The sequence below is a fragment of the Pogona vitticeps genome, chromosome 6, assembly GCF_051106095.1.
Source record: "Pogona vitticeps strain Pit_001003342236 chromosome 6, PviZW2.1, whole genome shotgun sequence".
Taxonomy (NCBI): Eukaryota; Metazoa; Chordata; class Lepidosauria; order Squamata; family Agamidae; genus Pogona; species Pogona vitticeps.
The window spans coordinates 86,581,627-86,607,840 of NC_135788.1; the positions used below are offsets into that span (position 1 = coordinate 86,581,627).

The 26,214-nt window shown below is 38.8% G+C and overlaps 1 protein-coding gene across 1 annotated transcript in view; it reads left to right on the forward strand.

Annotated features, from left to right (window-relative positions):
- The window catches only part of MYO1D (myosin ID), a 218,128-nt gene that overhangs the window by 133,056 nt on the left and 58,858 nt on the right, over window positions 1-26,214 (forward strand). Inside the window, exons 20-21 of the mRNA XM_020798051.3 lie at window positions 4,459-4,572; window positions 15,162-15,316. Coding sequence (XP_020653710.1) covers window positions 4,459-4,572; window positions 15,162-15,316 — 269 coding nt within the window. The remainder of the gene's footprint in view (window positions 1-4,458; window positions 4,573-15,161; window positions 15,317-26,214) is intronic.

Consider the following 26,214-nt stretch of genomic DNA (forward strand, 5'->3'; position numbering starts at 1 on the left):
GAAACTAGTTGGAAAAATGCATACTTGTAACTAATAAAAGGAATATTTCTTCTATAATTTTGGTACTTTGCTAGACCGGGGGATGGCAGTCAAAATCAGAAAGGCATTGTTTACTTTGGAGAGGGCTTCTGGCTTCTCTCCCAAGTTCATCATGATCTCCCTAGGGCAGCCTCTTGACAATGCTCTGTGTGTACATTTATAAAACCTATGAGGGCATGCATAAATAATGTAAAGGCACTGATGACAAGAGAGGGATGTCTAGCCTAATCTACTGTCCCAAAAGGAGTACCTAGTTACTTTGCCATTTGTCTAGGTCTTTTTTCAGTTTAGCAGTTCACAGTGAATTGGGCATAGATGTGGAATGCCCAGCCAAGTTCAAACATGCAATTCACTGACTATGGCTAATCTTGGTAGGGTCGATTTGGTCAGCCTAATCTACTTTACAGGTTTCCAAATGGTACTTTCAGCTTCTTGGAGGAAATATGAGATGCAACAGTTACTGAGCTCTCTTAAGCTGTTCAGATGCTGTAAGTGCAAGGAGCAGATGGGAATGCACATGCCAGCCCATCCAAGTTCCCCTGTTGAAAGAGGGGTCTTGGGAGGAATTGCAAATGTCTTTGGTTGTTTTTAGTTACAGTTGTCCAAAAATGGCAGGAATGCTGTATGTCCCAGTTACCCAGTCCTAGGGAGGCCCTCTGTGTCATCTACTTTTACATTGTTAGAAAAAGACAACTTGTTATTGAACAGAACACTATCTATCCCAGTGATCTTTCATCCAAAGAAAGCAAAATCCTAGTAATGCTGACCTAGCAACTTCCAACTTCTCTGGAAAGTAGGGAATGTGTCACAATAATTGCCTTTTAAGTTGAGCCTGATGTCACATAACAAGTGGCTGAAGTTTTGGAAGCAAAGTTATATCAGTAAAATCAAGAGATGTTGTAAATTTATCAATTCTTCACTATATGTTGGCATGTGGTGAATTCTGTTGTAGTACAGTACTTTGGATTCCTTCAATAACATGCAATTGTACAGAGTACAGGAGCATAACCCAGATCTTGGTAAGAAAATAAGAGTATGTAAAATATTCCTATTTTCAGCTTTGAAATAATTGCAGAGTATGTGAGGATTGTTCTAATGTGGAATCTTCCTATTTTGGCTCTTTCTATTCCTGGAACTGTGTCTTACTGGCAACCATTCCAGTTGGCTAAAGCTGATGGAGAGTTGAGACAGTGCATTCTCCTCTGTCAGCTTGATCTGAAGCAACTCCATCTGGATCCTACTTTACAGTCTCTGTGATGATTTATTCATGATGTAACTAAAAACATGGGTGCTAAATCTAGTTGCTGGTTGCAGATAGAGTAGATCCTTTGAATCAGTGGCAGCTTGGTAAGTCAATACTTACATACAGTCCATTGATTCAGTGGATTTACTGTAGTTGAGAGTAACAAATTGAATTAGGTCTTTGTGTCTGCCTTTCCTGATGTCCTCTTTCTCTCCCAAAATGTTCCCTTTTTGTGCTCTGTCTTTTAATTTTAACACTCCATTAAAAAACCTAGAACGTTATTTTATGTGTAAGTCTTTTAATTCATTTATACTTGTCCAATTTTTAGTAGATAAGAAGAACAACTATTTCCTGTCTTATAAGAGTGATTTGTGAGTTGGGTTGGGGTTAAACCATTTTTTTTCTATTCCCATCTCCAAGATTTTGTATTTAGAAAAAGTCATGTTGCATTCCAAGCCACCTGAAATCACCTTGCAAAAATCGATCAGGGTCATTTTTTGTTTTTTATACTCTGCCTCCTCCTGCTTTGTGAAGCCAAGTGGAAAAATATGAAAGAGAGCCCAGATTAGAAGTAAACATGTAGGGGGTAAGTCATTTTCAAGGCTGTGCTTTGAAAGGTATCACTTTAATTCCTATCACTCAGCTGGGTGTCTGTCAGCAGCAAGTAAGGATGAAAAACTGATCAGATGGTGAATATCCCAGCAGTAGAATGAGCAGTGGTTTAATATATCCAAATGGCATCCACAATTAATTCCAAATTTGGAGTTCTTAGTAGCAAGATCAACCATAGGATTTTTTTTTTGCTGGCAGAAATAGGTACCACAGAATGCTGCTCTTTAGCTTCCTCTAATGTGGTTGCTGACCTTGAGCCAGACATCCTGGAGAATGAAGTCAAGTGGACCTTACAAAGCTTGGCTAACAACAAGGCCAGTGGGGTTGATGGCATTCCAGTCAAATTATTTAAAATCTTAAAAGATGATACTGTGAAGGTGCTACATTCAGTATGCCAGCAAGTTTGGAAAACTCAGCAGTGGCCAGAGGACTGGAAAAGATCAGTCTGCATCCCAATCCCAAAGAAGGGCAGTGCCAAAGAATGCTCCAACTACCGTACAATTGCACTCATTTCACACTCTAGCCCTTATGCTCAAATCCTACAAAGTAGGCTTCAGCAGTATGTGGACCGAGAACTCCCAGAAGTACAAGCTGGATTCCGAAGGGGCAGAGGAACTAGAGACCAAATTGCTAACATGCGCTGGATTATGGAGAAAGCCAGAGAGTTCTAGAAAAACATCTACTTCTGCTTCATTGACTATGCAAGGCCTTTGACTGTGTGGACCACAGCAAACTCTGGCGGGTTCTTAAAGAAATGGGAGTACCTGTTCACCTTCTCTATCTCCTGAGAAATCTGTATGTGGGACAGGAAGCAACAGTTAGTACTAGATATGGAAGAACTGCTTGGTTCAAAATTGGGAAAGGAGTACAACAAGGATGTATATTGTCCCCCAGCTTATTTAACTTATATGCAGAATACATTGTGCGAAAGGCAGGACTGGAGGAATCCCAAAACGGAATTAAGATTGCCAGAAGAAATATCAGCAATCTCCAATATGCAGATGATACCACTCTGATGGCAGAAAGTGAGGAGGAATTAGGGAACCTTGAAATGAGGGTGAAAGAGGAGAATGCCAAAAATGGTCTAAAGCTCAACATAAAAAAAAAACCTAAGATAATGGTGGCCACTGGTCCCATCACCTCCTGGCAAATAGAAGGCAAAGATATGGAAGCAGTGACAGATTTTACTTTCTTGGGCTCCATGATCACTGCAGATGGTGACAGCAGCCACAAAATTAAAAGACACCTGCTTCTTGGGAGGAAAGTGATGACAAACCTAGCCAGCATCTTAAAAAAGCAGAGACATCACCTTGCCAACAAAAGTCTGCATAGTCAAAGCTATGGTTTTTCCTGTAGTGATGTACGTATGGAAGTGAGAGCTGGACCATAAAGAAGGCTGACCGCTGAAGAATTGATGCTTTTGAATTGTGGTGCAGGAGGCGGCTCTTGAGAGTCTCCTGGACTGCAAGGAGAACAAACTTATCCATTCTAAAGGAAATCAGCCCAGAGTGCTCACTGGAAGGACAGATCCTGAAGCTGAGGCTCCGATACTTTGGCCATCTCATGAGAAGAGAAGACTCCCTGGAAAAGACCCTGATGTTAGAAAAGTGTGAAGGTAAGAGGAAAAGGGAACGACAGAGGATGAGATGGTTGGACAGTGTCACCAAAGCTACCAACATGAATTTGACCAAACTCCAGGAGGCAGTGGAGGACAGGGGGGCCTGGTGTGCTGTGGTCCATGGGGTCATGAAGAGTCGGACATTCTTCTTGCCATCTCCTGTTTGACCACATCCAGCTTACCAAGGTTCCTATGCAGTATTTTTCTTTGCAGCATCAGACTTACCTTTCACTTCCAGGCACGTCCACAGCTGAGCTTCCTTTCGGCTTTGGCCCAACCACTTCATTAGCTCTGGAGCTACTGGTGCTTGTCCTCCTCTCTTTCTCAGTAGCATGTTGTACGCCTTTTGACCTGAGGGTCCCATCTTCCATTGTCATATCTTTTAGTCTTTTGTTTCTGTTCATGGGGTATTCTTGGCAAAGATACAGGAGTGGCTTGCCAATTCCTACTCCAGGTCGATTGTGTTTAGTCGGAACTCTCCACTATGACCTGTCTCTCTTGGGTGTCCCTGCACGGCATAGCCCATAGCCTCTCCATGAAGGAGGATACCTTTATAGACCACTGAAAAAAATTATCATACAATCTGCTAGCTGTTGTGGCTCAGGACCATTCACTTCATCAAGCATATACCAGTGTGAACAACCTAAAATTCCAAAAGTTCATGGCAAGATGGGTTTTGCCAGAAGTGTTACTCTTAGATGTAAAGTCCAAACGTTCTTGACAAAATAGATTTCACCAGGCACATCTTTCTTACATGCAGGTCAAGAAAGATGCAAGCTGCATTAGGGTTGTTGTTCTAAAGTTACAGCTGAGGATTGGATATCACACCCCAGCAAAACACATTAATTCTACTGTCAGATGTTTTCAAAGTGTGTGACTTGTTGTTTTTGTTTTGTTTTTAAGAGGGAGTGGCTTTTAATACAAATGGGGATTTTATTGTTTGCAGATAAATCGCTTCAACAAAGTGGAAGATCGAGCAATTTTTATCACTGACAGGCATCTGTATAAGATGGACCCTACAAAGCACTACAAAGTGATGAAAATGATCCCATTGTACAATGTAAGTATTAGAGCTGATGTTATCACTGTGAAGTCCTACCTTGCAAATAATCTAGTTTCTCTTCTGTTAATTAATAAGATTTCTGATCAGAGTTGTGTGAAGTGTATAAGGTTGTCTTATCTATAGATAACCCCACTTTGGCTCATAACCTTGAACTGTGAGAGAGATCCAACAAGCATAGGTGGGGATTGTTCCCCTCTTTCCACTCCTAAAGGATTCAGATCATGGTTGTTGTGTGAGTATTTGTCCAGTCAACAGGAGCAATAGAAATACCACAGCCAGTGTGCGAGCCAAGCTAGATGGAAGAGCCTTTATTACAGCATGTTGTCATCGACTCTAGAAACACCATACTGTACATCTGCTTTGAAGATTGAGAAAATATTTATAGCCCCTTTCTTTCTTCATTGTTTTCCTAGGCTTGATCTTAGCCTTTTGTCCTCTTAAGTTATTTTTTTGCAGGGAGGAAACATGGGTGCCTTGTTTCCCACCACTGGACTAATTGTTTCCAGAAGTTTGAGTGTGATTTCAATCACCATGAATGGTACATGCTAACACATGCACACACCTTTCTGCATTAAAGAAGATGCTAACTTAGTTTGATGGTGTTTTATTTAAGAGGGACATCTTGGTCATAGATTCCTTACATCATATCTAGTTGGCTGCTGATTTGTAGTTTTGCCTTCTTTTGTAGGTCAACATTATTCTTAGTGAACATTACCAGAAACCTGGTTCTTAGCTGGGAGTTTTCTGCCTTCTAAGAGAGGTTTGGCTCAAGCTGGAACAATTGTAGATGGAATATTAAAAGGGACAGGAAACTGTTAGCTTCTTCACTATTTTTACCAATCCTGTATGCAGGTTACTTGTGTTCTCAGAGTTCAAGTGAGTATTACTGTCATCTTGGATTTAAAAACTGCTGACACACACCTCCCCTGAATAGTGTAATGAATTGTCTGCCCTTGGAGGCTGTTCAAGTGAACATTACACGTATGTCGTCTTCCAGCTCTGTGGCTTTATGAATATAAGCTGGATAATTTCTGTGTAGTTCTTAATATATCAGGGAGGTCAGTTATGGGAAGGGCTTCCAGATATTACATGATTCATCTCCTATCAGGCTTCACTAGCATACCTAGAAGCAAAGGATGCTGACAATTATAGTCCAACAAAATCTGGTGGGCCACAGCTCCCCACCTCTGCTTTATCCCAGCATTCGTGACTTCAAGGAATTTGGGAATAATAATATTTGTGAGGACATATAATAATAATTTTGTGAGGACATTTGGGATTATAACACACTGGTAGGAAGTGATATGGCACTTAAGATCTATCTGTTGTATCAAATATTTAAACAAGAGTTAACACATTTTAACCAGGCTTTGCTGATTTTAAGCAGACTTAGCTTTCTACCAGTGGAACTATAGCAAATAAATTCTGAGATATTTAAGAATCAGTTTTTGTGGAAAGTGTACAAATATTTGTAGTTTTCATTTGAGATCATATGAATGACATGGCTATATTGTGAATAAAACCATCCATAGGCTATCCTGTTGCTTGATGAAGCAAAAGAAATCTCAAAAGGTTTTCTATCATAGAGTCAGCAGTGACTTTTGCTCTTAAAACCACCTTCCTTGTCTGCATAGCATTAGGTAGTGTTCCACATACAGACCAGTTTTTGGTATGCTGGATAGCTGACTTATCTCAGCTTTCTATCAATACTACAAGGAGTGTGAACAATCTCCCCTTTAGAAAAAAATGTTTTTGAAAGCAGCAGTCTGCTGGGCCCAGTTTCACAAAATGTATCAGCATGTTTTGTGATAGCCCAGTCCAAGTGGAATTTAATTACATCTTCTATAATAAGTGACTGGAAGGAATGGCTCAGTTGAATAGTTTAGCCAAAAACACACAGGGATTCCTTCCACTATATGGCCATTTTATTTGAAAGCAGAAAATACATTAGGAGGTGACTTCAGTTCTCTGACCTTCTATCAAAAAGTGTCCATCTGTCTCACTTAGCAGCTGTTCTTTGATTTTTGTATTCTGGCTTTCTTTTCCAATGCATGAACAGCAGCTGAACACGATGTTCATGGCTCCAAGTGTCAGTCAGCACTCAGCACATCCTCACCCCAGTCGCTCCCAACTATGGAATGTATTCCCTTTGGAATTACAGTGTATCCCCCATCTTGCTGCTTCTGGAAAAAGTGTAAAAATACATTTTCTCAGTCTTTTGAGCAACCCTAGTAGTTCCTTTGTTTTCATGATTGCTTCATATCAGAAAGATAGATTGTTCTGTTGGCCAAGTGCATGCGAGGGTATCAAAATTTGTTTTAGGGCAATGTCTTTTATTAAGCCAAGTAAAAGGTCTACATGGTCCCACATTACACACACATACATCTTTGCCAGATTAAAGAGTAGTGAAGAACAGAAAACCTTTAACATTGTTTTGTTTCTTTCCAGTTTACTTAACTAAACATAATATCCAATCACAAGTTTTGAATTTAGCATTCTCTGTGTCATATTTTATAATACTGTATTGTTTTTCCCTGAGTACATTGCAGAAGAGGGCTCTAAAAATGTAAATAAATAAATAAACAAATCAGACATCTAACTAAGAAAAATTGCTGGTGCCATGTTTGTGTACATTTGATATTGCCTACTTTACCCTCCACATGTGCACACGTCAGTGTAAGGAAACTTGGCTGGACTGCTTCAGCAGCTACCAAGAGATTAGAAACTGTCAGCTCTTGCATCACACAGGACAGCAAAACTATTGCTGCAGTAAGGAATAGCAGTTAGATTGTAGGAAAAAAGTGTGAGTGTCTCCAGTGTCTTGAAACCAGATGTTCAGAAACTATGTGGTACAGATTGGACACGGAAGCTTTCTTTGTAATACTGTCATGCTATAATTTTAGGTTACCACCTGTTTGCAAAAACATCAAAGGAATTGTCAAGTAAGTGGTAAGCATAGTTACTGTAAGCCTCATCGAGGAGCTGCCATCACTTCTTCATAACCAAATGCTCCTAAGGACCACTCAATGCTATAAGTACAGTGGACCCTTGACTTACAGACGGCTTGACTTACAGACTTTTTGAGTTACAGACTTCTCTGGCCGCAAAATTTAGGTTTGACTTGCAGACTGAGATTTGACTTACAGACCAGAAAAAAACCAAAATGGAACAAAAACGGCCTGTTACGGGATTAATCGGTTTTCAATGCACTGTAGCTCAATGGAGACTTGACTTACAGACTTTTTGACTTGAGAACCGCCTTCCAATATGGATTAAGTTCTCAAGTCAAGACCCGACTGTACTGTATAAAGGAGAGACTGGGAACCTGTTTAGCACTGAAGAAGGTTGCTTGAATTTGTCAGGAAGATTTGTAGGTGCAAGATTCTTTCCCATCACCAGACCGAAGTTGAAAACCAGCCAGATTTCAAGCAATCACCCTGATATAAAGCTCAGTAGGTCACTGGTGTATCTGTGGAACTTTGTGTAAGCAGCAACTTACCATGAAGCTTTCCCAAGTACAGAAGAAATGGAGGAAAGTATTTGTGTTTACAGCACTCTAAGTAATATCTTGGGTCTAGTTACTCACTTTATTTTCCAGAAGGGATGTTATTTTTTCACACCAGCATTTTAAAGTATATTATATTGCCTACCTTATCACAAGTAGTTTAATATTTGCATTGGAATCTGCACATGCTCTGTCCGTTACTGGTTGATATTGGCATATATTGGGATCTTTAATATTTGTGTATGTACTGAAAGAATGAAAACCATGGACCCTGCTGAAGGTGGTGGGTTTACGTCTACAAAACTCAGGTGTTTGGCCTGATGAAGATAAAATGGGCTGTTGGTATTTGTTGCTGCACCTACCCCACCTCACAAGACAAGGTTTATTTATTTTAAATCTGTAAGGTAGATTGTCTCTGGAACGTTTCCAGGGGCTAGCCTTGCCTGACAGTCGTGTTCACTACCGCTGTTTCTAAAGCTGTCTTGTCAACATAGCAACATCCCTAGGGAAGGCGTTGCCATGGAGATCTCCGGCAGTCAGCTGATGTCTGGTCCTGCTGCAGCTTGTTTTCTAGCTCAAAAAACCATTCTGTCACTTCTATCTTTTTTTAAAAAAAAGACAACTCCAAATGGAAAGGCATATCCCTTGGTGTGCTTATAGCTGCAGAAACTCTAGTGTCTTGAAACTATTAATGATTTTTGCACCTGGTGTTGCTGGACATGTTTAGATGTATCAGTGAAGATAACAGGAAAGACAAAAACAAGAACAAAAAGCAAGATATATAATTGCATATTTGAGAAAATAAAAGCCAAAATATATTGGTATGTTTAAAAATCAAAGTGAAACTATTTTTTGAAAGAGGTTGATACAGAGAAAAACAGTACATAATGTAAATTTTACTACTGCTTTACATGATTCTTCTGTTAAATCAGGGCCATTCCTCACAACAGAATTTGGCATGTTGAAAATATGGCTTCAGTGGATTCCTGCAGAGTTAATATAGTACAAAGCCATCACACAATTGCTTCACCATGCATCAATTTCACAAGGCAGACCACAATTATCCTTTCTGTTGCCAAGCTGCCAAAAACAGGTTTAAATCAATTATTTAAATGAAGCTGCCCTACAGAAGAGGCCCACTCTTGTACTCTATAGCAAATCGCTGAGGCTAAATGTGGTCGATGGTTTATTATTTCCCAATAGCTTGGAGTGTGTAACTCCATTTCTGCTTGCTAGAGGTGGTTTCTTGTGCTTAAGCAGGGCTAAGCACAAGAAACCTTTGCCCTTCAAATATTTTTAACTACAACTCAGTAAACCCAAGCCATCCACTGTAGTGCACTGGATTATGCAAACAAAAAACATCTGGAGGATACCATGCTGCTTACCTCTGTTCTAAAGAGATTAAATTCCCAAAAGGCAGAGTTTTTTTTTTAAAGGAATGAAAGCTAAGAATTTACTTTAGGGTATAACAGGGAATCCCTTAAAAAGAACGTATTTATTTAAATCACCAAGAGGAGCCAATTTAAACCAAGTTTCCAGCTTTTAGGGAAATAGCCTTAGAATTAAAGATTGCTTCCTGGTTGTTTAGCACATGTGTAATGACACTAAGCAAGATCACTTCTTGAAGATGAATTACCCAGTACTTAGCAAAATCAAAGCTGTAAATTAGTGACCAGAACATCATTTCTACTTAACATAGTAAATATCTGTAAATATATCCAAGACATTGGGCCACTTTAGACATAGGCCCATCTAACAAAACATTATTTATTAGGCCAATATAAGTGCTCACATGACTTGCCGTCCCTCTTGCTTTCATTTGCATGCTGAAATGAACATGTTGGCTTCATATTCCAATTAAATTTAACTAAAATGCTGTAGTATAAGTGTTTTAATATATCTGAAATAAAATGCTTTTTTATTTACTTAGATTGTTTATAGTTTAAACATTCTTGATTTTGTATTCTGCTCTTCAGACAATTTTTTTGTCCCGAGATTTTACCTAGTCTGAAGGGAAGCTCAGGCGAAAGCACTGGCTTCACATATTCATTTCCCAATCCAACTCCACTTTTATTTTGAACAGGCACAGACTAATTTAAGAATTGTGTTGTTTGGATATAGGAAATCTTTAAAGAGAACTTTCAGGAAAGGGTTGAACTAATATGAGGCCTGTTTGCTGTCTCATCTCCACAGTTAGAATTCTGAGGTAACTGTGTCCGAGGATGTTCAGCACCCAAACCCCATAATGCCTACATGGCATCCATTTTTAAATTATGAATTCCTGTTCTAGAATTCAAGTATTATACAAGACTTCTAACACACAAGATTATTTGAAATCTTGATTTTCCTATATAGAAATCAGTGACAGTGAGGTGTTCAAAAGTAACAGACAGATTCTTCCTTTTGTGCTAAAACGAGTCAATCTTGAAAGTTGTGAAAGTTTCTCAAAGAAGCTAGCAGTCAAGATAATCAAATTATCTTACTCTTTTCTTTGATATTCTCATTTGAATACACCTTTGTCAATGTTTAACAATGTTCCAGTATTTCATTTTCAATTTGTTTCATTCTAAATTAGGGCATAAGATTTACATATCGCTCTAAGTTCCTAAAATAGTCAAGCGTTTATAAAAGAAGGCTTAATAAATTCACTAATTTTTAAAAAATCCTTATTTATAGTCCATGGTCAATTCCAACATTAACCCTGTCTTGATTAGACAGATTATCTATGGGATTAAAGCTACTCCTGACCAAAATACACAGTTCATTTCAAAGAGTCTGCTTTAGGAAGAGCTAGGACTAAAGCTGAATTTGTTCCCATGTGGCTGCTTTAAACTATGGAGTCCTGTTGTCATGAAACACAGGACTGCTCATTAACTTTTTAAGGGAATGCTATAGGGATTAGTTATTTTCATTCTTACAGATAGCTTCAATTTATTTTATAATGTTGAAATAGCTTGAGAACTAAAGAACAGTTCTGGATTTGTATCAGAGAAATTATTTTCTCTTTTGGGATTTTTGACTAGATTAAACAGTTGTACCCAGAAACTAGTTTTAAAAGGCCAAGATACTAGAATCTGCATAAAGCAAGACCCATAAATATACTAGATATGTAGGGAAAACCATGTCACTCAGTAAAGATGAAAATTACTTTATGCATGTCAGAAGTTGTAGCATGTTGTGATGCTACAACAAATTTTGTTTTGAAGTAGCTGTGAAAAGAGACCAGAAACAAAGCCTTGCTGAGTACTTGTTTAAAGTAATCTCTAATTACTGGATAGACATTTGTGTGTGTTGAACACAACCCAGAATATAAACATACACCAAAATCCTATTGCATAAAGTTACATACATGTAAATGGTAAATGGATGATGTAATCATCCATGGGCTTGGCTGGTCATTTAAAAAATTGTATTTAAACCCCACCCCAGGAATTCCTTTTGACCTCAGGAAGCCTATGGGACCTCAGAATGGAAGGGGGAGCCATTAGTGCCTGAAAATCGCCACCAACAGTCATTATGAGGGGATCAGGACCATTGGCAGCAATTTGCAGGTGTTCAAGACTCCTGCGCATCCTGAGAATACCAAAAGGTTTCTTAGGTACAAAGTGATTCCAAGGGAGCTTTGCAACCTTGCGTCTGGAGGAAATAGAAGCCTTTTCATGACCAGTGAAAGCCTGTGGTTGATGACATTAGCAGCTTGCACAGGCAAAACTTTACACAAGAGAATTTTGGCCATTGGTTTTTTTTTCACTTATTGATTGATTGATTGCACTTTTATCCCTCCTGATTAATGCAGAGCACTAAGGGCAGTTAACAATAAAATCAATATGAATAATTATTTCACAAAATGTAATTCATTATTTCTGAGCCAACAAAATGCATTGAATTGGATCCAGAGTTAGAGTGGGCTTGTTGAAATCAATGGGACTTAAATTAGTCATTAAATTAGTCCCATTCATTCCAAAGGGTCTGCCAAAAAAAAAAAAAAATTACAACCACATCTAGAGCCAGTCCAAGCATAAATATTGTCCCATAAGTAGTGTAGTTCCGTCTGTAGGGAGATTATGATTATAATTTTTGTTATATCCCACTAAATAAATGTTGCTGGATTTAATTCCTTGAATATCAGGTCATTCTCAAAGACTTGGTAATATTCAGATTTAGATTAGGCACCCTTCAGTCTCAAGAGACTATGGTAACATGCTCTGTTACCACTTGGAACAGTGTCTAATGTGGCTGAGAAGGCCAATTTGAGAGTGACAATCCCTTCCAAACTGAAGTCAAATACAATCTGTCCCCTGTCCAGCTCCCTGATTTTGCTGCTTTCGGGACTGCCTCTTTGCCTTGGCCTGCTGGACAAGGAGGTCGTGATGCACCACCTGCCTCCAGGCTGAACGCTCAGATGTCAGGGTTTCCCATCTGTTGAGGTCCATTCCTAAAGCCTTCAGATCCCGCTTGCAGATATCCTTGTATCGCAGCTATGGTCTCCCTCTGGGACGATTTCCCTGCACTAATTCACCATACAGGAGATCTTTTGGAATCTGACCATCAGCTATTCTGATGACATGCCCAAGCCAACGTAGACATTGCTGTTTCAGTAATGTATACATGCTAAAAATTCCAGCTCAATCTAGGACTACTCTATTTGGAACTTTGTCCTGCCAAAAATGCATCGGAGACAACGCATGTGGAACATGTTCAGCTTCCTCTCCTGCTGTGCACAAAGGATCCAGGACTCACTGCAGTACAAAAGTGTGCACAGGACACAGGCTGTATAGACCTGGATCTTGTTATATGCCATCAGCTTCTTATTGAGCCATAGTCTCTTTGTGAGTCTAGAGAACATGGTAGCTGCTTTCCAATGCATTTATCCAGCTTGACATCTAGGGAGAGAGTGTCAGAGATCATTGAGCCAAGGTACACAAAGTCATGAACAACCTCCAATTCTTGCATGGATATGGTAATAGAGGGAGGTGAGTCCACACCCTCGCCAATAACTTGTGTTTTCTTCAGGCTGATTGTAGTCCAAAGTCTTGGCAGGCCTTGCTAAAACGATTCATGAGTTGTTGGAGGTCTTCAGCAGAGTGGGCAACAACAGCTGCATCATCAGCGAACAGGAAGTCCCACATGCATTTCAGTTGGACTTTGTCTTCACTCTCAATCTAGAGAGATTAAAGAGCTTTCCATCTGATCTAGTTTGGAGATAGACACCTTCTGATGTAGTTCCAAAAGCGTCCTTCAGCATTACAGCAAAAAAGATCCCAAAAAGGGTCGGCGCGAGGACACAGCCCTGTTTCACTCGGCTTCGGATGTCAACGGGATCTGATGTTGAGCCATCAAAAACTACAGTGCCCTTAATTCCCTCATGAAAGGACCTGATGATGTTAAGGAGTCGAGTTGGACATCTAATCTTGGGAAGGATTTTAAAAAGGCCAACCCTGCTAACCAAATCAAAGGCCTTTGTGAGATCCATGAAGGCCACAAAGAGTGGCTGTTGTTCTCTACATTTCTCCTGCAACTGTCTGAGGGAGAATACCATGTCAGTGGTGGATCTATTAGCTCAAAATCCACACTGTGATTCTGGATAGACTCTGTCTGCAAGCACCTGTCATCTCTTCAGTACAACACGAGCAAGCGTCTTCCGTACAACGCTAAGAAGAGAGATGCCACGATAGTTATTGCAGTCGCCCCTGTCTCCTTTGTTCTTATACAGTGTGATGATGTTTGCATCCTTCATGTCCTGTGATACTCCACCTTCCCTCCAGCAAAGATGAAATACTTCATACAGTCCAGTGGTGATGATCTCATTACCACCGAACTGTATAATGGGGATGTTATCCTTTCCAGGTGCCTTGCCAGAGGTGAGGGAATCCAAGGCTGCTTTTATTTCTGCTAAAGTTAGTTCACTGTCCAACTCTTCCAAGATAGATAGGCACTCAATGTTTTTAATGCTTCTTTGGTTACTACATTCTCTCCAGAATATAGCTCAGAGTAATGCTGCACCCAGCGTTCCACCTGCTGTGTTCGGTCCTGGATGATCACGCCTGTAGCAGACTTCAAGGGAGCAGATTTCTTTTGTATTGGCACTAAAGCCTGCTTGATACCTTCATACATTGCTTTGATGTTACCTGTGTCTGCTGCTATCTGTATCTGAGAGCAGAGATGAAGCCAATAATCATTGGAATATCTCCTGGCAGCCTGTTGGACTTTGCTACAAGCAGCTCATTGGAATATATGCTGTTCCTAATAAGATAGCCTACAGCAGTTGGTGTATTGTGATCTCATTCATGCCTAGAGAAAAATGGTTTTCGAGGTATTTTGGTATTGTGGATAAACCACCATTTACAATCAGAACACATTTATTTGTCTTTTGCCATAATTAGTCAACTTCAATCTAATCTGTACATTTTTAAATTTTTCTTTATTATTTTTATGCTGCATATTTCTCAGCATTGCTGGTGATTGGGGGTGGTCCAAAGAACCAAGCCTAAAAATTAAGAATTAAGTCCTAGAAATTTGGGGGAAAGATAATATGTTTGTAAAATCACTGATTTTTGGATTTCAGGAAGTATGATGATGACTGTTGTATCATCATCAGGCACTGAAGATATTCCCTTTAATTTGCAGTACTAATGAACACTGCAGAACTTCTCATCCACCTCCATCACACATGAATTTACGGAAATGCTTACTGAAGTGATCTTCTAATGTTTACTGTGCTCTGGATATCATCACTCTGATTCTATTGTTTTTCGCTGATGTACTTACTGTTCGTTGTATATTCTTGCTACTATAATATATTCATTTACCTGTGGAAACTCTAATAAAGAATAATGTGTCTTTAAAAAGGAAGACCAATTCATGGCAGAGTCAAGGGCTTTATGTGCTCTGAATGTTTTTCAAAATTCAGCAGAATGTCTTGTTTCTTCTGGGGAGGAGCAATGCTAGAAAGATAGCTTAATATACTACAAACTTGGAAATGCTATTAATTATATTTAGTCTCCTTCTGTGCCTTTCTACAAAACAGCCATTAAAGTATGGAACAATGTTGCCTTTAACATTCCTGTGTCAATTTCTGCAGCTGACAGGTTTGAGTGTCTCCAATGGAAAAGACCAGCTTGTGGTTTTCCACACGAAAGACAACAAGGACCTAATTGTCTGCCTCCTCAGCACGCATCCGCTCAATGAGAACAGAATTGGAGAGTTGATTGGGGTTCTAGGAAGTCATTTCAAAAGGTAAGTTTAAATGCAAACCCGAGTCTGAAGAAGAATGAGATACAGACCCTCTTCTTGATGACAGACTCCATTGTTCCTCTTTTGTACCTACAATGCATATGAAGGACATTAGGCATGTGTTCTCGCATGCTTTCACAGCCGGGATCTGATTGTTGTTGTAGGCTTTTCGGGCTGTTTAGCCGTGTTCTGGAGGTTTTTTTTCCTAACATTTCACCAGTCTCTGTGGCCAGCCAAATGTTAGGAAGAAAAACCTCCAGAACACGGCCAAACAGCCTGAAAAACCTCCAATGGACATTAGGTATCTTTAAATACTTGGAATTATCCTTATCACAAAACGGGGGAGCTGAGCTGAAGATTTTGGGAAGTTGGGACTACATTTGATACTGTTGAAACTGTTGTTTGTTTCTTGTTCATCTAAAACTGGATTTCCAAGCACCACATGTAACTTTATAAATATTCAGTACAGTACTAAGTAACATAAAAATTGAACATATTCTTGGAGCTGTTTCATACATGTTTGCTGAAATCCATATTTTGACTACCTAAGTAGTCTACCTCAGTAGAAGTATAAAGTATGGGAATTAAATTCCAGGTGCTCTTATTCCATTTTGCCATAACTGTCATGCCTTTAACATACAGACTTCAGATAATGTAGGCATCAAACTGATTTCTCATACTTGCCTTGTGTCTGGAAAGAGAGTATTGTGAGAAGCAGTGATAAGCTAAATCCTCTTTTACTTCCAGCTAGAGTAGATCCATTGAAATGAATGACTTGTGTGTAAACTGCATGTAATTAATGTAAATTGTGTTGATTTCAATAGGACTATTAGAATTGGGGCTAAAATAGGATTAAGATCACTATGCTGCTTCTGGTCCTGTCCTTTAAGTCCCAATAGACTATTAAATTGCATATCACATTTCTCTCTTATATCTAGTAATTACGTGCATAATTTGAAGGGTATTCAACATGTGCTTTAGAGTTCTTTCTCAACTAGATTGGATAAACAGTAGCTGATGTACAAGTAATATACTCGTTTGTTATCCACCCTGGTTTTCCATTAAAGCAGGTTCAAGGCTGAACTTTAAACTATGGTCAGTCTTGGTTGGTACGAGCTAATATCTTCTTCGCTGTTAACAAAACATGTCCTGGAGTTCAATCTTGTAGATATTTCAGCAACTCTTAAGTTGATATCAATGTAAATTTAAAATGCCATTTTTAAACTTTTGTTGTTGAAGAGTACATCACTGTCTCCTATGTGCATAATAATCTTTTTACTGTGATGTTCCACATGAGTGGTTGCTATATCCATCTTACATTCAGATCAATTATAAACTGATAATGCCTCCTTCTGCTATGCTGGGATTTTTTCCCCCATTTATCATCTTATTCCATTTTCCCTATCTCTTCTTTTATTGTCCAAGGAGCATGCCTTCACTGTAGGAATCCTCCTTGGACAGTAATCCTGAACCTCTGTGGCAAGATGCAGCTGTTGATAATCCAGAACCTCAGAGGGGGCTGCATAATTTCTCCTATAAGCACATAGAGCCCAGAGCTTGGGTCCATAGAGGAGATAGGGCCTCCTGCTAGCCGAGGAGAGCAGCTCAGAAGGAAGGCATGAGCCAGAAGGCACTGTCACAGTGCCTAAATATAAAGGAAGTTTCCTTGAGAATAGAGACCTTTTCATGGCTCTTCCTTCTGCAGAGAGCTGATACTAGAAAACTGACAGCTTGGTCCTAAATGGGAAGCAGGTCAGCTGAGCTGCAGGCTGAACATTGTCAGCTAGCACCCAGAACACTGACAAATCCTACTCTGTATCTTGAACTTTCTTTTTGCTTGCCTCTATGTCAACAACATGGTCTGCATTTCTGATATATTGTGTGTACTTGCCTTGTTGGTTTCCTCTTGACTGATCTCCCGGAAACCTAACCCTGATGCGTCTTTGATTACTCAGTAGCCTACTCCTTTTTTGAACCAACACCAAAATAGTGCAGTACTTTTATTTACTGCATAACCTGGTTAGTACATTGGCATTTTTTGCTCTGTTGAATTCCTTGCTTCTACCTCCTTTGTGTATCAGTCTTGGGTGGCTTTTTGGATGACTTCTTTGGTAACCCTTGGTAATTGCTGTCTTGTGTGTTTCCTAGCTGGTTGGTTACTGGCAGATATAGATTAGGACAACCAGTAACTGCGAACATGTAACGGTATACACAGGTATGTAGTTTATAGTACTAGGGGAGGAATAGGGTGGGTAAAAAGTCTTGATACTTGTCTTGGTTCCATACTTTAAGAAGTGTAGTGGCCAGATACATTTTCCATGCGAGTGTGATCAAGATCACGTTTCTGTGCATTTTGAAGGAACCACTAGAGGGCTCCAGTAAAGTGGAAGCAATAGCAGTAATGATGTTGTAAACCACCCAGAGTGGTCTTCGGCTAGATGGGTAGCACATAAATTGAATTTAATTAATTAGTAACTAAGTTAATTAATTAATTTAAATTAATTAATTAAAATTAATTAAAATTAATTAGTAAGTAAGTAAGTAAGTAGATCTGCTAATCCTATTGCACCCTTGAAGGGTATTAATAATAATACACTTAAAACTACAGAGCTAGAACGTATCATATGGATCATTCAGTGCAGCCATTGTCAAGAAGGCACAATGGGGAACTGAACCTTCAACTTCTGACTCTGCAGCCAAATAGCTAAACCACTGAGCTGTCCAACAGTTCTGACAATAATAAAGGGATGTTAATCCTTATGTCCCAGTCTCATAGGTAAGGCAAAGGAATTGTTACATTTACTCCTCACTGGCAAGGAGGACAAGAAATGTCCTGCTATTCTCTATAGAGTTTGGTGAGAATTGTTTTGTGATAGTTGTTTTTAAAGACCAATGCAAAATTGCCATTTCTGTGCAAACATTGCTAATTTTTTTGGTGCAAAATTGTGCAAATGTGTACATTATCCAAAACTAGAATGCTGCTTAATCTAAGAATTTAAAACACATAGATGTGTTAATTATATCATTCATAATCCCTAGTTCTTCTGTACTTCATGCTGTGTGTTTGTTGACAGGTGTATGCACTTTGCTTCTCAAAGGGAAGAAAATAGAATTTTACCCAAATTATGGAGAACTTGATGAAGGGAAGAACATTTGGTGTTCCTTTCTGCTAAATGCTATTTCTTGTAAAGCTTTAAAACTCTTTGTTGAGATGTCTTGTTGTTGAAACAGCTTTAATATATGAGAATAAGAAATTCAGTGAGTAGTTTTTCACCCTTTAGGTTCAATTAGTCTCTTTAATCCAGAGGAAAGTAGGCTTTTGTTTCTTGCATCTTAATTGACCTTGGCCAATGCACATCCTCCAGACAGTACACCTGATGCTGGGAATTTGCATTGCTGTGCAAATCAATAACTTCACAAATGTTCAAGCTGATATCATCAGAGAGCAACAACATGCCATTTACAAGGGTATAGCTGGGACATAATACATACAATAGAAGATATGATACCTGAAAAAGTGTATAATATCAAGAAATCTGGTCAATGGAGGTTGTCATCCTGCTGTAACAGACAATTCGTAGTGCCTTTAGAGGCAACATTATTAAGAAGAAGAGAAAACTAGATCCCAACCATTAAAATAAATTTGTACCTTGATGGATCCACCTTCCAATTACCTTGTAATGTAGGGTGGATTAGAACACCTCATGCATAGCACGCAATGTGACAGTGATGCAAAGAATTTTTTTTCACTGCAGCTGCTACTCGGGAAGCCCCTCTGTAGCCAAAAATGCTTTCAACAACATTCTTAATGGAAACACTGGAATGTCAAGCCTTCCTTCCATCCCCTTTTAATAATGGATCACATTGCATGGTCGCTCTAGACAGAAAACCATTTTGTCTTTCTTCTTCTGTAGTCAAGTTTAATATGTTCTTCAGAGACAGAATCCTTACTCAGTTTATATCTTGCAGCTCTTAATGGCTGTGTACTGTTGCTTTCTTTGGAAGCTTAAAATCTCAACATGCATGAATAATGCACCTATGACTTTGGAAACCCAGCGAGTCCAAGAGCTGAGGCATGTAACGATATCCCCGATTCTTCCCATGAAGGCTTGCAAACCTAGGAGTAACTTAAGAAATGAAAATGCAGGAATAAGTGATACCTTTATTGGGCCATTAAGAAAATAAAACAAAAAAAATAGAATGAGCTTTTGATGATAATTCATCTTCCTCAGGCTCTGCACCAACGTCTTGTGGGTAGCTCCAAAATAATATGTTTATATTAAAGTCCCAAAAGTTTCATGGCCGCTATTTGGGGCCGGGTGCAGCTTCTTAGATGGAGATAGCTATAGTTTGCAGTCTGCAAGAGCCAGTGGTTTGGAATTATGACCTATATCTCTAAACAAAAGGAGGATGGCTGTAAAGCAAATCAGGAAATGGCAAACATACTTGTGTGCCAGGGTGTTTACAGAGGTAAGCAACATAAATTAAACTGTGATGTTAAGAAATGCTATGTAAAAGTTGTATTGAAAGACCCTTCTGGCACTGCAGTCATATTCATATACTGTATGTAGATATGGCAAGAGAGCATCTTTCTGATTTTGATCTGTTTCTGCCTTTCAATGTTGTAGAAAAACTCTGTGATAATGTGCCACTGATAGCTGTTCCAGCAGGGATTAGCTGCTGTTTCGCCTGGAAGAGCATATCATGAATCTGTCAAGAGGCTTGAGAGCTATAGCTAATTTTGCACAGTGTGACAGCATATTAAGTACTGTAGAAACCTTGGGCACTGTTGTCCTAAATGTGATAAAAATTGTGAATTCCTGTTGATGAGCCCTTAGTCAAAATGTAGTTGTTTTTCCTCAGATGAGTAAAATGCAAATTAGCATTGCATGGCAAGCAAAAGTGCATTTAAAAAATTGAAATTGAGCTCCTCTTGCTGCTTGAGAGCACAGTGGGACGCTTTGTGGTATACCAGTGCTTTGCCAGATATCAAGAGGGACAGGGATTGATACATGGCAATACAGGAGTCCCTCCACTAATGCCTTATCCAACTCCATACATTAAAAGATCTCCACATTTATCAGTCAAAATGAATTATGCTTTCTAGATACATGTATGTGTAAGATTTGCTCTGGGCAGTGTGGCTAGATCTCTTTGGTGCGCTGCAGTGTACCCATACCCTTTTCCTTGTTTTTCCTCCCATTTTTTATCATTCTTCATTTGAATGGGTCAGTTTACAAGGCTCTTTTTATAAATAGGTGCTACATAAAATAACGTGAATTGCCTGCACGTGTCATGCCAGCTGAGCTGGCTGAAGTTGTTACAGGTGAGCCAAGTTGTAGGTCACTGAACCGCCAGTATGCAAGGATTCTCGGTTGAAGTGACAGGTGAGACTAGAAGGATTGGTGTTGATTAATGGAGGCAGAAGATGTCAGCAAAAGGAAATGGGTGAAGCAATCAGGGTGGAGAAAAGGCAGGACCAACTACTTCAAAGTCACTTGATTTTTTTAAAAATCTTCTTCCCAGGCCTGATACCCTGTGCCTCGTGGTTTCTGAGTGGTTTTAAGTTTTGCAAGCTGTAGATATTGCCTAATTGGACTTACTATCACTTGTGTCATATTTACACATGTTTAACCATTCTCTTCAAAAGCAGTTTCAATGAACCATCCTCCTGTGCCCTGAAAATGTGTGGAGGACTGAACAAACAACATATCCATGCAAGTGAAGCTTGTTTTATATTGTGGTTAAGGGTGTGAAGCAGGATCCCTGCCTCACATTTCTTCTTAATTATGAAAGTGCATATGGGCAGCTTACTATATATTAACCTCAAATTCTGCTTGAAAAACAAATAATTCTGACCTCACTTGCAGAAAAATAAGGAATATGGAGATATCCAAATTGTGAATCACTTGGACTGGTAAATCTGCAATTGTACTCATACAATAGCCTTCAGATATCGGGCAAAATCAAAAGAAACAAAACAAAAAGAGACCAAAACATTTGGCACCTTAAAAACGACCGTGTTTCCCCAAAAATAAGACAGAATCTTAAATTAATTTTTGCTCCAAAAAACACATTAGGGCTTATTTTCAGGGGATGTTTTATTTTTTCATGTACAACAATCTACATTCATTTATCCAACTACAGTCATGTCATCGTCTTCTGGTTGCTGCACATGGTGGAGGGCGGGGTTTCACTTACCGTAACTGGGGCTTATTTTGGGGGTAGGGCTTATATTACGAGCATCCTGAAAAATCATACTAGGCCTTATTTTCAGGTTAGGTCTTATTTTTGGGGAAACAGGGTATTGTATTTTAATGTAATGAAATTTTGGATGAAATATCAGTTTCACAAGTAGAATATTCTAAATATTCATTGGCTACATGCAGCAGTAGAGCTAATGTTTGTTTTAGGGTTCTGAGCAAAGATGAATGGGCGGGGAGAGAAAAGAGATAAAGGCTTGTGGGGTTTTTTGGAGACTTGGAATTCAGTTAGAAAGGGGGAAATATAAAAGTAAATGTAAGACTGAAAGAAGATAGCAGGGGAATCACATGTGTTAATGTAGAGAATCTTGACAGTTTTTACCTTTGAGCCTTCTGATGAGTTGGTAGTTGTAAAGAAAACAACAGTGGCAGTGGATAACATTAGAAGTGTTACATTTGGAAATGACTTAAGAAACCTAGGCTTATAGTCAGTCCATTCATATTGGTGTCCATCTTGAGTATAAATTTTCTCTCAGCTGTTTCCTTCCGTATTCTTGAATTGTAATGATTTTGTTCTAAAATAGTGACTTTCAAATCTTTCAGAGTGGAAGATAGAGTCTGTTGTGCTCAACCAATCTTTTTCTCCAGCAGATATGCTTAGAATTGCACTTCACAGGACAGTTGAGTGCTAATTATTAATATCTATTATTTGCTGTATTTTTTCATTTGAGCCAATGTTCTTCTCTACTGCCAGTCAGGAGCAACACCACAGGAGGGCCTTCACTATATGAATCTAAACAACAAGAAGCTATAGCCATTCATTCTCAACATCTATTCTTCAATATTTGGGATTCCTTTGATATACTTTGATATATATTGTTCTGATAATTAATTAGGTGCAATATTACAGGGCTAGCCTAAAACATTTTCTTGCCTATAAAATAGAACATCAAATCTCCCCCTCCCCATTACCACAGTCAAAGAGTGTAGTTGGTCTCCACAACAGATAAAGCTAATTTGGCAAATGAAGCAGAAAATCATATAAGTACATCTTCATTTCCCAGTGAGTACCCATAATGATAAATTAACAAAGGAATGTAACTAGTCAGTAGCCAGCTTTTTCAGATCTAACAATTTCAGAACAATACAAGTTTTTTTTTTGAAAGGTTTGATATCCAGGTAAATGGACCTGAAGCTTTTATTGGGGCATGGAAGCATTTGTCCTGAAGAGTTTTATTTATTAATTTTAATGAACATCTGCCTTTGTATTCGTTGACCTTTTACAGGCTGTATTTTTCAGTATTGAGAGCTAGGCCGTGTTTAGTTTTAGACCTTCTCCTTTTTTGTTAAAGTTCTGTTGATGTTTATGGATTTCAATGGCTTCCGTCTGCAGTCTAGCATAATGATTGCTGGTGTTGTCCAGTACTTCAGTATTTTGAAATAGAATTTCATGTCCAGCTTGTTTTAAGGCATGTTCAGCTACTGCTGATTTTTCCGGTTATTTTAGTTTGCAGTGTCTCTCATGTTCTTTGATTCTGGTGTGAATGCTGCGTTTTGTGGTTCCAATATTTACCTGTCTATTTCAAAATACTGAAGTATTGTAAAAGGTCAATGAACTCTACTAGCCACAAGGACCAGGGATCATTGCACAAAAAAGACCAGTTAACAACACCCATCAATCATGGTGGCAGCCCCCCCCCCTTATCACAACAAAAAAAAACACTGATCACCCTATCTCCTGAAAAAAGACAAAAGCTGTTCCCACAGCTATAAATACTGAACTACCCAACAAACAGTAACAGAGCATGGACAGAGTACCTACTCCAGTCCTCTGAAGATGCTGGCCACAGAGACTGGTGAAACGTCAAGAAAAATAACCTTCAGAACACGGCCAAAGAACCCGAAAAACCCACAACAGCCAACATCTGTGGTTTTTTTTAACCTTAAGCAATCATTGTTTCCTTCTGCATTAAGTGCTGCCCTCCGGAAGAATGTGAATAACAAATGAGGCCAGCCTCAAATGCTTCCTTTTGCAATTTGTTATGATTGAAATGCTTCAGGATTAACAGTTTAGCATTTCTTATTGAAGGAGGCTTTGTCTGTGTGGAGATGCTGGATATGCTCTTGACTAGCAGCAGGCAAAATGTTTCTCTTTGGACAGAAAAAGTAAATATTGTGGAACCAGCTGCTGTTTCCCATTAGAACTGCAAAGATGGAAGGAACCCTATGGATCATCAAGTGCAGCTCTGTCAAGGAGGCACAGTGAGGAATCAAATTCCCAGCCTCTTGTTAATGAACAGAAATCACTATGAGGACATGGTTCTCTATAGAAGTATAGCATATCTCAGCTCAAAAATACCTTTATTGGACCACTGAAATATTAAAAACAGGTAAATGTTTTGATGTTTAAATACATAGGAATATTTTAACAGTACGGTAAAGGTATTTTCTATCTTTGTTTTGGATTTTGTACAAGAATCACATGGCTTTTTAAAAAAAGATTCATACATCACAAGCATTTACGTACCATGGAAAGCTGATCTTTATTGACAATGGAGTCAACAAAGAAAAAAAACACAGTTAATTAGGTATCCAAATACTGGTTAATGATAGTATTGTCTGTGAGCTCAGGACCAGTTCAGAAGCAGTTCATTTTGGCCAAGACAGAACACCAAATGGTGCTCCCACCCACTCCAAATATAAGAAAAGTAAAAAATCCATGCTCTGAAAATACACAGAGTGGCTTTTAAAATAAATTTTTATTTCAGAATGTTTGCCACCATCTCAAAGTCCTACATTTCAGTGTCTGAGAAAAAAACTTTGTTTCCTCCAGCAGTTTCTTTCAGATTGTTCTCCCCAACATTATTCAGATAATCTCAGAGAACTGATTCAGATTAACAGTATTTCACATTACTTCTCTCACTCCCATTTAACATTCATTTCAGAAAACTCAGTTTAAAGAGCATTACTGTAGATCTTTTTGACAAATATGCATACCAAATAAGAGCCCCAAGACTGGTAGCACGCAAAGATGTTCTGAGCATTAAACATTTGTAACATTTAGAGGAAGTTCTAGAAGACTCAAACCCCCTTTTCCAGCAAAGATCACTGAGATTGGTCTGTTACTACCCTTGTTGAAATCACCTGTGCGCAAGAGAGAGTTGTGCATGATGACCTCATTGTGCAGTTCCTTCTCCATTCCTGTTTTTCTCATAATCAAAAAACAAAGTAGGCAAAGTAAACTAATAGACAAAGGAAGCGTAAGGCTCAAATTAAATTTGAGAGAAGACATGAGAAGGCATGTGCTTCCACATATATCTAAAGTGCATAGACAACCTGCACATACACAGAAGCATCTGTAAATTGCTACCAGTATTTTAGTAAAAAAAAGGCTAGTTCATATTTAATAATATCAATTTATAATATCAATTATATTATATTATAATATCAATAATATCAATTAATATCAATGCTCTTTTCTCTGTATAAAATCTGCTGTTTCTCTTGGGTAGTTCAACTAACATTTTCCTGTTACATCTAAACAAGTAAACTGAGATTAAGCTAGAGCTTCCCAGTTCAAAATAACAGGAACTGTGGTTTCAATACTGAAGCGCACATATGTTGCGAAAAGGAAGAGCAAAGTGTATAATCACAATGTTTATTCTCTCCTTAACAAGACTTCATTTATTATTATGCTGCTGGGTGTGTATGTTATAATCTTAACATAAATTTTATGAAGAAAAAGATTCAAAGAACCAGTATAAAAATATAAACATATACTGTACAAGTACTAGAAAGCCTAATCTTTATAATTATGATCAAATACCATGTGCAAGTCAGGTCACTGCCAGGAGCTAAAGCTTATTTGGTTATTTGTCTCTAATATTTTTATTACTGCTCTAAAGGATCTCCTAGCCTGTCAAATTTATTCTACATGGATACATTTCCATCTCCAAAGGGAGGGGGAAGGGATCTCTAGCATACTAATTAAATGAGGGTGATAGTATTGGCAGCATTTGATGAGCGCCTGATACTCGAACACAGAGAATTTCACAGGACAACCACTGATTAGCTGTTTACATGAATTTCAACATATACTCACAGAGTCAAATTCTGCATTACAGAATATATCTGAAAATTCTAAATAAAGGCTGACAGCCCAGAGATTTTGCTCTATATTGCAATAAGAGGGGGTACTGCTAAGTACTGAGCCTTTCCCAGAAAAAAAATTGAGCTAGGAAGCTGTAACTGCCACACTATTCTATGTATTCCCTCACGAAGTAAGTGCACTTGCGACATCTGTCCTGCAGCTTCTAAAGTCCCTGCAAATAAAATTCTTCCAACTGCTGGTGTAACCACTCATTTGCAGCATTAGTTACCTCCAGAACACTCCCAAATCGTTGTCCCTTCAGGCATTTTTTGAATTTGGGGACAGATAATAGTTAGGAGGAGCCAGGCTGGGAGAATAGGGTGGATGGAGCATCACTTGAAAGCCTAAGGATGTCAGTTTTGCCATTGTTTCACCTGCGGTGTGTAATGAGGCGTTGTCACGCAACAGGATGACACCTTTGGAGAGCTTTCCTTGACGTTTTTCCTTGATGTTTTGCCTCAACTTCGTCAATAAACCACAGTAATATTTTGCATTGAAGGTTGAACCCTGTTGGGGGTAGTCCACCAGCAGAACTCCCTTCTTATCCC